This window comes from Phodopus roborovskii, unplaced genomic scaffold (genome assembly GCF_943737965.1).
Source record: "Phodopus roborovskii unplaced genomic scaffold, PHOROB, whole genome shotgun sequence".
Lineage (NCBI taxonomy): Eukaryota > Metazoa > Chordata > Mammalia > Rodentia > Cricetidae > Phodopus > Phodopus roborovskii.
Genome location: NW_026126545.1, coordinates 495436 through 506578, shown reverse-complemented (window position 1 = coordinate 506578; position 11143 = coordinate 495436). Strand labels below are relative to the sequence as shown.

At 39.7% G+C, this 11143-nt stretch overlaps 1 protein-coding gene across 1 annotated transcript; it reads left to right on the top strand.

Moving 5' to 3' along the window:
* Positions 1–491: 491 nt before the first annotated feature.
* On the top strand, positions 492–9586 carry Zfand5 (zinc finger AN1-type containing 5). The gene is made up of 6 exons (XM_051200163.1): positions 492–640; positions 4116–4275; positions 4695–4803; positions 5380–5483; positions 7345–7470; positions 7986–9586. Exons 2-6 carry the CDS (start codon positions 4125–4127, stop codon positions 8132–8134), a joined length of 639 nt encoding a protein of 212 aa, XP_051056120.1. The 5' UTR covers positions 492–640; positions 4116–4124; the 3' UTR covers positions 8135–9586.
* Positions 9587–11143: the final 1557 nt, after the last annotated feature.

Genomic DNA, 11143 nt, shown 5'->3' with positions numbered 1-11143 from the left:
GACTCGCCCCGCCCCCAGCAGGCGCGGCCCCGCCCCCAGCCGGTGCCTGCAGGCCAGGGGCGGGGCCTCGGCCCTCAACGTCACCGCGCTGCGGCGTGCCGGCCGGGTTTTCGCTGACGCACAGGCCCCGCCCCCGCCGCCCTTTCCCTCAGATCCCGAGCGCCGGTCGGAGCTGGAGCGTCAGTCGGCCGGGCCGTGGAGCCGTGTGCATCTCGTCAGGCGTCCGCTCGCTGCCAGGAGTCGCGCCGCTTCCCTGGCGGAGGCGGGAAGCCCGAAGAGCACCGTCCTCCGGCTCTCTCGGCGTCCAGGCCTCCCCGCGCGCTCCGTGCGCCTCGTCGCCCGGCCGGGACGCCGCTGTGGAGGCGTGAGGCGCCGGCGGCCGAGCGCCTGGAGCGGCGGTAGACCGCGGCCTGCGGGTCCCCTCCTTGTCCCCCGCCGCCCTCCCACCCTAGCTGCGGCGGGGCTCGGCCGCCTCGGCGTTTCTGCACGAACAAAGGAGGCCCCCGCGGCGCCGGCGTAGCTCCGCCCGAGGCCCGGCCCGCTCCGGCCCCCGGCGGCCGCTAGCCCTTCCCGGAGGCCTCGGTCCGGCCCACAGCCCGGCGTCGCGCGCCAGCTCGCTAGTGCATCCGGGCCCCGCAGGGTAAGTGGCGCGGGCCGGGACGGCGCGGGGGCGGGAGCACGCCCGATCCGCGAGCACAAAGACGGGCCCGGACGGACGGACGGGCGGCCGGCCGGGACAATGCCCGGCGTGCTGCGGCTCCAGGCGCCGGCCGGACGACAGACAAAAGCCAAGGCGGCCGCCGCGCCCGGCTCTCCCCGCACCGCTGAGTCGTTCCGGCGAGGGGCCGCCGAGTGCATGACTCAGTGCTTTTTGGAGCAGGCCCTGCCGGGCTTCCCGGAGCGCGGCCTGCGCTGCAAGGGGGATGGGGGCCTCTGGGCACCGAACTCGGTCGAAATCGCTGGAACCCGACCCCACGGCTCTCTGCCGGAGGCTGTTTAGTTTTTCCAGTCGTGGTTAAGCTTCTCCCCCAAGATCCCTTTCATGGAGGCAGATCGAGCGCCTCTCCCTTTGTCTACACGAACATTAACGTTTTGCTCGCTTCCCATGCCCTCCGTGGAGCTATGTTTTTTGAGGAAGATAACGATATGTTAAATGCCCACTGAAGCTGCCTGAGAATATTACCTGGATAGTTAAGGGGAAATAATATATAGGTCAGAGCCTCGTTTCTTAAATTTGGTGTTCAGCAACTATAGGGAATAGGAAAATAAAAATGAATTTTGTTATCTTCTCATTTTGATGATTCCTTTAAAAGTGAGATTTCATAACCTCAATTGGTGACAATATTTTACTTTTACCTTTCAAGTTTGTTCTTAAAGTGTCCTGTCCAAAATGAGGAATTTGTTTTAGTTGTGCATTTTTTTTTCTCTCCTTTGTGCTTTGGACCGACTGGTATTAAATCAGAGAAGGGACTTTAAAAAAAAAAAAAACTGGGAGGTAACCGAGACCTGGAGACTTACGGACTTGCCCAAGGTCAGGCTCAGTGGCACATTAGAGCCTAGAATTCGGGTCTGACCTCGAGGTTAGTGAGTGGTCTTGTCATTCATGTGCACCTTAAAGAGCCCATAGTTTAAAGAAAAGCTCATTCATTTCAGTTTTTGAATTGGAAAAGTATTTGGTTAGGCCTGCGATGTTCGTTTTAAGCTATGAGTTAAAAGCGGTAAAATTAAAAAAAAAAAAAAAAACTAACAAAAACCCCAAAAAAAACAATTTGCAGCTATGCCTGGAAGGGCTTATGGATGAGTACTAAGTCTCTGACAACTTGGTCCCCCTGATCCCCCAGAATAGAAGGGAAATACAGTCTATAAAGTAACAAACACCCTATAGTTTTCATTAAGTGTATGGAGTATTTATGCTTCCGTGCTTTCTCCAAGTATGCCTGCTTACTCCTCTCATCCCTTTTCAATAACCACATTTTACTTTGTTATTTATTCTGCTTGGGTATTGTGGATTGAAGGTGAGGTTTTATTTGATCCAGCATTTGAAAAACCTGAAGGCCTTAATTGCATTTTGTTTTGTTACATGAGATATATGAATACTGACTGCATCCATCCTTAGATCTTGGAGTTGTGTAGGAGTTGGCAGGCTCTGAGATATAAATAGAAGCTGATTTCAGAGGCCCCTGTTGACTAGGCTTTATGTGAGAGCCTCCATCCAGCTCAGCTTGTCACATTGCAGCCTTGTGACAGGCTGAAGCGCCCTCCCATGTGATCTAGGCTTCTGAAAAATATTAAAGCAAGCTGTGCACATGCGATGGCATTTAAAATCTGACTTACTAGGGGAGGGGGAGCCTTATAGAAGACTGGTGTCTTGTTTTATTTACAAGATTGAGTTGTGTTTTCTGAAGGTAGAACCCTCATCTAGGTGTGGGTCTTCTCATTCAAGGAAAAGTGCTTTCTGATTAACTAAAAAACAGGGTTGATCTGCCCAGTTGGTCTTTAAATTCCCTCAGTATACTTTTAAAGAATGTCATGTGTTGCTGTGGAAGCTAAGAGTAAGTAAATGAGATTAGTATAGTTCTCAAGTGGCCTGAAAAAAGGCCCAACTTTTTGCATAGGGTAAAGGTCAGCACGCTGCATGGAGAAAATAGAGATACATAATTTATTATTTGAATGTTTTTCTGTGCTTATGTTACACTCAACATTTAAAAACCTCAACTAAAAGTGTTTATTAAACTGCATAAGTAATCTTGAAATATTTACGATGTCCTGCTCTGAAATGAGTCAGCTAAATTCCACTCACTATTTGAAGAGGCAGGGTCAGCAAAATTACTACTATTCTCAACTGTGGCTTTTAATCACAACGTACAAGCTTGATTTGCTCAAATAAAGTGCTCTTGTGCTAACAAAAGGAAAGATTTCTGTCATTTAACTGTTCAAGATTGGTCTTTCCTGGTCAAATTGCTTATTCCCCTTACTTCAATTTTTAAATTTGGTAAAGAGTTAATAGGGTGTGTCTTACTGTGTAGTAGCTGGGGAAAAGTGATGACCATACTTTCCTCTTACCCAAATGCTCCCCAAAAATGATTTTTTGCATAATTCTTTCAAAAGTAATTTTTCCTGATGTGTGTTTTCTCTTGCACAGTGGGAAACCTAGTAAATTTAGCTCATTTTATGCCAATTTAAACAATTTTTGGAAAGTCTCAGGTATTCTTGCTATGTAAAATTCTTTCTGGTAGCCTAACATTGATTATTAACCCTGACCAAAGAGTATGTTTTTATATTGCTTACATCATCAAGTTTGGAAAGATTTTGCTTTTTGATGGGAGAAAAAGAAGTATTTGTTAAAGCTTAATAGAGACTGGAAGATCTGTGGCTGATAGTTCCTGCCTTCCAGGTTTCTAGGCACTGAGGCTACAGGTGCCTGTCTCAGTGAGAGTATTACTGATGGGGCCCAAGTGTGTCTTTCAGACTGGTTCAGGGTGTGATTTTAAGAGGACCTGGGTTCAGTTCCCAGCACCCACATAGTGGCTCACAGCTGTCTGTTAACTCCAGTTGCAGGGGATTTAGTCCTGAGGCACCCGGGATATATGTCCACATGCGTACAGGCAAACACACATGCAATAATCTTTATTTTTAAAAACTACAGGGCTAAATACAGATTCAGCCAAATTGAACTAACAAATATCAAGAGGTAGTGATTAGTTGCATCACTGTGGTGTGGTTTTTGTTTTTTCTGTTAATGTGTTTACCCTATTGAAGCTAACATCATTTGAAATGGCTGACTTATAGGACAAGAGCAGAAAGTAAAAGTGACAGTTTTCAAAATTGATTCAAACAACCCTGATAAACTGGCAAACTGCCATATTCAGAATCTAAAATTCAATTAGTAACAAAATCATACACTTTATTATTTAATATAATTTTTTTTGGTCCTAGAACAATTCTTTCACATTCTGTTTTTTTAAAAGTCAATAAGATATACTCATTTCTGCTTAACATAATCTTGGTTTTTGTAACAGATTTGGTGTTTAGAAATAACAGATATAGTAGTGGTTGTGTTGTATTCAATTTCTTTTTGTGGCATGCTAATTTCTAAAATTCTGTTTTGTTTATAGCAGAGAAATATGGCTCAGGAAACTAACCAGACCCCAGGGCCCATGCTATGTAGTACAGGATGTGGCTTTTATGGAAATCCTAGGACAAATGGAATGTGTTCTGTTTGCTACAAAGAACATCTACAGAGACAACAGAATAGTGGCAGAATGAGCCCAATGGGTAAGTTGTTTCCAAGGTGGAGGAAAACAAAAAACTTGAACTGGTGGAGAGAAAACCTAAGAATCAAGAGACTGTCGAAAACTGAGAGAATACCTGACAAGAGCTTAACATTAAGACAACAGCTCAAGTGCTTACCAAGACTACCTCAGGGACAAATGACCATTCTACAAACCTACAAACATCTTGTGATATTTTTAGTGTCCTTTTTGAAGTTTTAATACACATCTGTTCTTTGGGATATGACTTTCTTTTTTTTTTTTTTGTCTGAATGTCAAGTGTAGGATTGCAATGCAGTGAAGGTGCTTAGATCACTAAATTAAATGCAAGTATTGATATTTACTGTCTTTACTAAGTAGGTTTTTGTAGTGCTGATTTGTTTTCTTACAGATCCCCCCCCTTTTTTTTTTTTTTTTAAATAGGGACAGCTAGTGGTTCCAACAGTCCTACCTCAGATTCTGCATCTGTACAGAGAGATGCTAGTTTAAACAACTGTGAAGGTGCTGCTGGCAGCACATCTGAAAAATCAAGGTAAGAGTGAACATTCCAGAGACTCTAATAGAAAGTCAAGATGTCTGTGCTATTCATATAATCAAGGTTGTTGTATCAGGTGGCCTTGGTTTTGCCTACATTGTGCACTAATGGATTCCATTAATATCTGGCTATTGGATCACTGAATAAAGGTGTCTATTACAACATACTCCATAAGCCCCTCAAGGCCACTGTTAAAAATGTGTTTTTATTTCTTTGTAATTGAGATTAGGGGTTCTTAAAGAATAAGACTCTGTTGATTGTATTATAGTGCCTCACAAGGTGTTTCTGTACAGCTGCTCCTTTTGTCCTTAAATTATAAGCACAGTTAAAACACTTTCTAGAACTATAATGTGATGCTATACAAATATGCAGCCATCAGTTGATGAGCCATTTATCAAATTATTTTTACTCATTTATGTTGGGCATCCAATACTTACCCAAATTTTTAAATTAATCTGGTGCCATTTGATCATGTTGGAAATAATACATAATTTAAAGTTGAATTGACAACTTATCTCAAAAAATAATACCCTTAACATCTTTAAAAATAATTGTTTGCTTGAACTCAAATAGAAATGTGCCTGTGGCTGCCTTGCCTGTAACTCAACAAATGACAGAAATGAGCATTTCAAGAGAGGACAAAATAACTACCCCGAAAACAGAGGTGTCAGAGCCAGGTATGCTTTTTAAGTTTAATACTAGTTCAGTTCTGAATTTCGGAAGTATGAGAAAGAATTGAGTTGGTAATGGGATGATTCTCTCCTTTTGTTGAAGGACCAAAGAGGAAGAGCTATAATATAATTTACAGGCCAAGCAAATAAGTAGTATCAAAAAATATAAACTAGCTAATATTTTTACCCTCTTGCTCATTCCCTCGTTACAACCTCATTCCTAAAATCAGTCCAGTAGTATGGAAACTCTATGGTAAGAACCTAATGACTTTAAATCATGCCAATGGGAAGTTTTATAACAACTCTGTGTTGTAGGAAACAGTAAAGCAAGAGCACATAATGAATACTGAGAGTTGTAAAAATGTGGGATTCCTATTACTTGTTGTGAGACTTTAAGAAGTATGGAAAGGCTTTTTTGCTTTCAATGGGTAATAGCTTTGGAGCTATTTTTATAGCACAATCAGAAAATTCAATGTTTTAAGAACACTGATTTGTGCACCTATTTACTCAGATCCATTTGTTTTTGGTAAATGAAGTGTGAAATGATGGGGGCAGAAAAATGGCAGGGGAGGGGATTGTAGTCTGTCTTAAAGACTTGCTAATATGCCAGGTTTTTTTGGTTTTCTTCCTATACTGTATCAGTCTCATGAAGTCAGACTTTTAGTCATGAAATGGCAGGCAAATCTGTATTTGAAATGAGTCCTACTATGAAAAAACTGACCAAATGTTTGTTTTACACACACACACACACACACATTACTTGGAAGCAGTTCTGTAGCTAATCACATTTATTACTACTTGATAGGAATCTATGATTCATTGTTACTTGTTTTTTGCTTTTCTGTCCCCTTCCCTTGTATGTCTGAGGAGCTTATTGTTAATGTTTTAGGTGTGTGCAAAGAAATGGCTTAACACTCATTTCCAACTACCTACTCCAGTAGCATTAGGAAAATATTAAGGTTATCACTGTTCCTTAGGAAAAAGTAGGTGGAACATTTTCTGCTGGTCTGCTCCTAGGCTGTGGATCCCATTGTGTATATTTGCTAATGTGACTTTTGAGAGATCCGTTTACATGAAAGCAAACTGCTTGTCCTAGAAACTTGGTCATATTAAGCATTGGAATTGGTATATTGCTTAGCCAGTGGTTTTAGCATTGTATGACTTAATTTGCTATTGTTTTGGATTACCCAGTAAATCCTTGATAGTATACAGTTGGGTTATAATATAAATACAAGCAATTAGGCTTATAAGCAAATACAGATAGGCTTTAATATAAGGATTAGCAATTGGTATAAAAAACTAAGGATTGGGGCTGTAGTACAGCGGTCTGCAATTTTTCATTCATTTGTGGCAAATCTTGATAGAAATTAACAAAAGGACTAATAGATGGGGCCTTTTGATATGTCAGTCAGAGTCACAGTAAGTATGTAAGAGTTGTACCTTTAAAAAGAACAAAACCTAGTCTGAAACCTAGTTTGGTTGTATACCTGTAATCCCCACCACCAATGGGATTAGGCAAAATGATGGCCTCAAGTTCACAGACAGCCTGGGTACAGTATCACACCATGTGTCAAAACAACAAAAACAAATACTGGTCTGCTTATCTAAAATTAGTAATTCAGAATCATGTGCACTATGTTTGATAGCCTTTGCTTACATTTTAAGAAAATGGTTGCTTGTTAGAATTTCTCAACTGATCATTTATTAGAAGTATATACTAGTATAATTGGCAGGAAATATTCAAACTTAAGAAAGGCAACTTATACATTCTGAATCTTAGCTGTTTCTCTTAAATATTATTCTTAAATATTAATTGTCAGCTATGGATTTCCAGACAGATTTCTAATTTAATAACCTTGTCTTTCAGTTGTCACTCAGCCCAGTCCATCAGTTTCTCAGCCCAGTACTTCTCAAAGTGAAGAAAAAGCTCCTGAGTTGCCCAAACCAAAAAAGAACAGATGTTTTATGTGTAGAAAGAAAGTTGGCCTTACAGGTATGAACACAAAACAATTCATATCGTAAATCACTCTGAAAGGAGCTATTGGTTTTACACATTTTTAAAAAAGAAAATGGATCCTAACATGTGCAGAAAAGGGTGAACTGGTGGTTAAAATGTTGGATTTAATTTCTATCCAGTTGCAATGTTGGCCTAGTTGTATAATTACCATTAACCTCAGACCTTGTGAATCATTTTTCTTCCTTTGAAAAGGTAGCTGAATTAACACCTACTTGGAGCCAAGCATGAAATGGTCTAGGTGTTTTTTACAATAGAATTTTGTAGTTGGTTGTGTATAGTTTTCATTTGAGGTACTCAACTCTGATGTGGTGTGGTAAGACATTTGAATTCAAGTCATCCTCATTCTAGAACTTGTATGAATTCTACCCTATTGTCAGGAGTTGACAGTCTTCATAATCAGGCACTGAAAATCTGTTCCTTTTCTCTAGTGAATAGGGTGCTTGCTTTCCTAATTGCTACAAGTTGCCAAGTGATTCCTCTTGTTTGTGCAGGGTTTGACTGCCGATGTGGAAATTTGTTTTGTGGACTTCACCGTTACTCTGACAAGCACAACTGTCCATATGATTACAAAGCAGAAGCTGCAGCAAAAATCAGGAAAGAGAATCCAGTTGTTGTGGCTGAAAAAATCCAGAGAATATAAATTACTACATGTGAAGAGACTGAAACTTTGTTTTTATTTTAATATATCGTAGGAAAACATTAAAGAGCAGATGCATGGCCATTTTCCTTTGATGTTCTCCAGAGTTTTGCTTTATACTTGTCTGTCTTATAATTGATATTTTAGGATGTTTGGGTGTTTGTTACAGGCAGAATTGGATAGATACAGCCCTACAAATGTATATGCCCTCCCCTCAGTAAAATTGGACAAAAATCTGCACAACAAATTGAAATACACAGATAATAGGAACAAAATCCAGTTCCATGTGCCAAATTAAATGAATGAAATCTCTGCATGTTTGCAGCATATCTGCCTTTTGGGAATGTAATCAAGGTATAATCTTTGGCTAGTGTTATGTGCCTGTACTTTAAAAAAACAATGGTACACCAGAAAAGGACTGGCAGTCTACTACCATAGTCAAACTTCACCTTAATTTCAGCATGACTTTTGGAAGCAGGAAGAAAGCTACAACACCAGTATTTTGGTGCCATGTGTAAGCCTGGTTAAATTGGTCTTCTAAAAGCTGTCAATTAGGACATTCTGCGAAAGGTAACTTCACAACTGGTTATAAGTAAAACCATCAAGTCAACAACAGGGTGCCTCAGATAACTTGGAAGCTTATTGTGCTGGCCTGCACCAGAAGATATTTGCATTCTCATTACTAAAATTGTAGCACAGAACTGCACTAGGATTTGTTTACAAGAAGAAATTAAACTCTACGTTTGGTTTTCACATACAGCAGCTCTGTTAAATAACATGCATCTGAATTTTAAGTTGCAAAGGTATCTGAACAGTTAATTTTTCATGTGCATCTTTTGTTGAATGTTTTGGTTCAAGAAAGAATGTTTAAAGCTTTTTAAAGACTTCAGTTCTTAATGTAACTGTACCCTTCTGCATGGAAAATCATAACCAACATGGCTGCAGTAGACTTCTTTAGTGGTATCCAGCACCACTTGCAGAGGGCTGCTTTATCATATTGTATTTGGGTGTAGGACTCTAGTGTTCTTGGGTGTATTGCATGGGCTGCATTATCTACAGCATTGTACAATAACAACTAGAAAAGGCAGTATACTTCACTGATGCTTGTCTGGTAATATCACTTCTGTGTTATAATGGAAGGTTTTTTGTGATGTATGAAACTTGTGTTTTTTATATATAAATGAGTATAGTTAGATTAGTGTGGTAATGCCTGTTTTCATCTGTAAATAGTTAAGTATGTACACAGGGCACTACTTCTGATTTATTGCAGTGTTCAGTCCTAGTTTTTCATTATTAAAACATTACGTTTTGCTTTGATTTTATGTACTTTAGTTCTGAGTTAGATTTGCAGATGTGTACAGATAGTTCATATTTATGTATTGCACATAATCATGCTATTCAGCATTGATGCTATATTGTATTATGTAAATAATAAAAGCAGTGTACAGAGGGTAAGTTCTTGTTCATTGGGTTTTTAAGCCTTAGATCCCAAAATAGGAAAATAGGGAGATTTTCATATTCAATTTTATAATTGTCCCTATATTACAAATTTATTTTTCATGATCATTCTTGAACTCAGTCTCATGAGTACCATGAGCTGGTCATGAAACTTCCTCAGGTGTGTCACATGTTGGGCAAATTTTGAAGAGCTCAGGTGAAATGGTCCTAAAATTTGAGAAAGGAATGAAGTTTAGACAATTGCATATATGTATTCTTTTTGTGTTTCTTCTGGTCTTCTGGTGAGATAAGAATCCTAAATGATTAAGTATGTATGACTTTTTTTAGCAGAGAACAATTGCTTTATTTCTTTATGGGGTTGGCTCTGATGTAGAGAGGAAAGCAAGCAAAGCACCTTAGTCTGAGTATGCAATTGTTATTCTTAAATAATAAGGAATAACAGTAAATGTCAGGCCAACTGAAATCAACAAAGCCTTTGCTTTCCAGGGATGACTTTAGAGTGGAAACAAACTGGTTCACTTCCATCCATTCTTGACAAATGCTACTGTTGCATCAAGTGGAAATGTTTTGCAGAAGTCTGTGTGTTGAATAGTAGTATCTCCCTTAGTGTGTAGGGTATTGAATCAGTTGAATTAAAAATACACCATTTTAAAGGGAAACTTGATCATTTTAAAATGACTTTGTCACCTTACAAATGTTGACAAAAGTGATGCTTTACTGTTTTTATTCTGGTGAGTGAATCAAAGGTCTCATGCAGGTTAAAAGCAAGTACATTTCTGAGTGCTATTTGGGAGTTAAAACTTAGATGGTCAAATGGTGGACCCTTGCTCCCCCATCAGTGTGTGGAGTCTTCGGTAGCAAGACATTACAATGATAGCATAATCACATTTTGGGGTAGGGAGGTATATAAGGGTCTCAACCCTAGTTCAGGTCTGGTACTCACTGTGCAGCCCAGGTTAATCTGTTACTTGTAATCCTGCCTTAACCTCAATGGTGCTGGAGTTAAAGGAATGTGCACACACTAGTCTGCATATATATATATATATCATCCATATATGTCTGTGTAATACATACATATATATATGTTCTATATACAAATCTTAAGAGTCATGTCACTATATATGTCTATTCAAGTTTTAAGGTCTTTGTCCAGAGAGAAAGACGACATAGGGACTTTGAGATCTGGATTTACATTGGTATTTAGGAACATCTGGGGAGAATAATTTCAGGGTGTAAGGCTTCCTATGTCTCTCGCATTCTAGACTAAATTTAACTATTACTGTACATTAAAATTCAGCACGTTAGTCCCGTTAGTCCAACTCTTTTCAAGTAGCTAGGGTTTCTAATCCAGTATTTGGTTACAAAGGTAAGGTAGGTTCTTGTGCTAAGGATTTAGTATTGGGCTGTCATTGGTTTAAGGCCACACTACCCTGCATCATTTATTAAAAACAGCAATGAATTTGAAATTACTTAAATATTTGGTATTTAATTTTTCCAAGGATGGTATTTAGAGCTTGTATTAAGAAATGAGCCTGGTTGCATAGAAAAGCTAAG

What these genes read in the sequence shown, in the direction of transcription:
- Zfand5 (XM_051200163.1), top strand. Translation starts at nt 4,125, where the DNA reads ATGGCTCAGGAAACTAACCAGACCCCAGGGCCCATGCTATGTAGTACA. An exon ending in AACAGAGGTGTCAGAGCCAG is followed by an intron (nt 5,484 to 7,344) that starts GTATGCTTTTTA and finishes CTTGTCTTTCAG; the next exon opens with TTGTCACTCAGCCCAGTCCA. An exon ending in AAAGAAAGTTGGCCTTACAG is followed by an intron (nt 7,471 to 7,985) that starts GTATGAACACAA and finishes TTGTTTGTGCAG; the next exon opens with GGTTTGACTGCCGATGTGGA.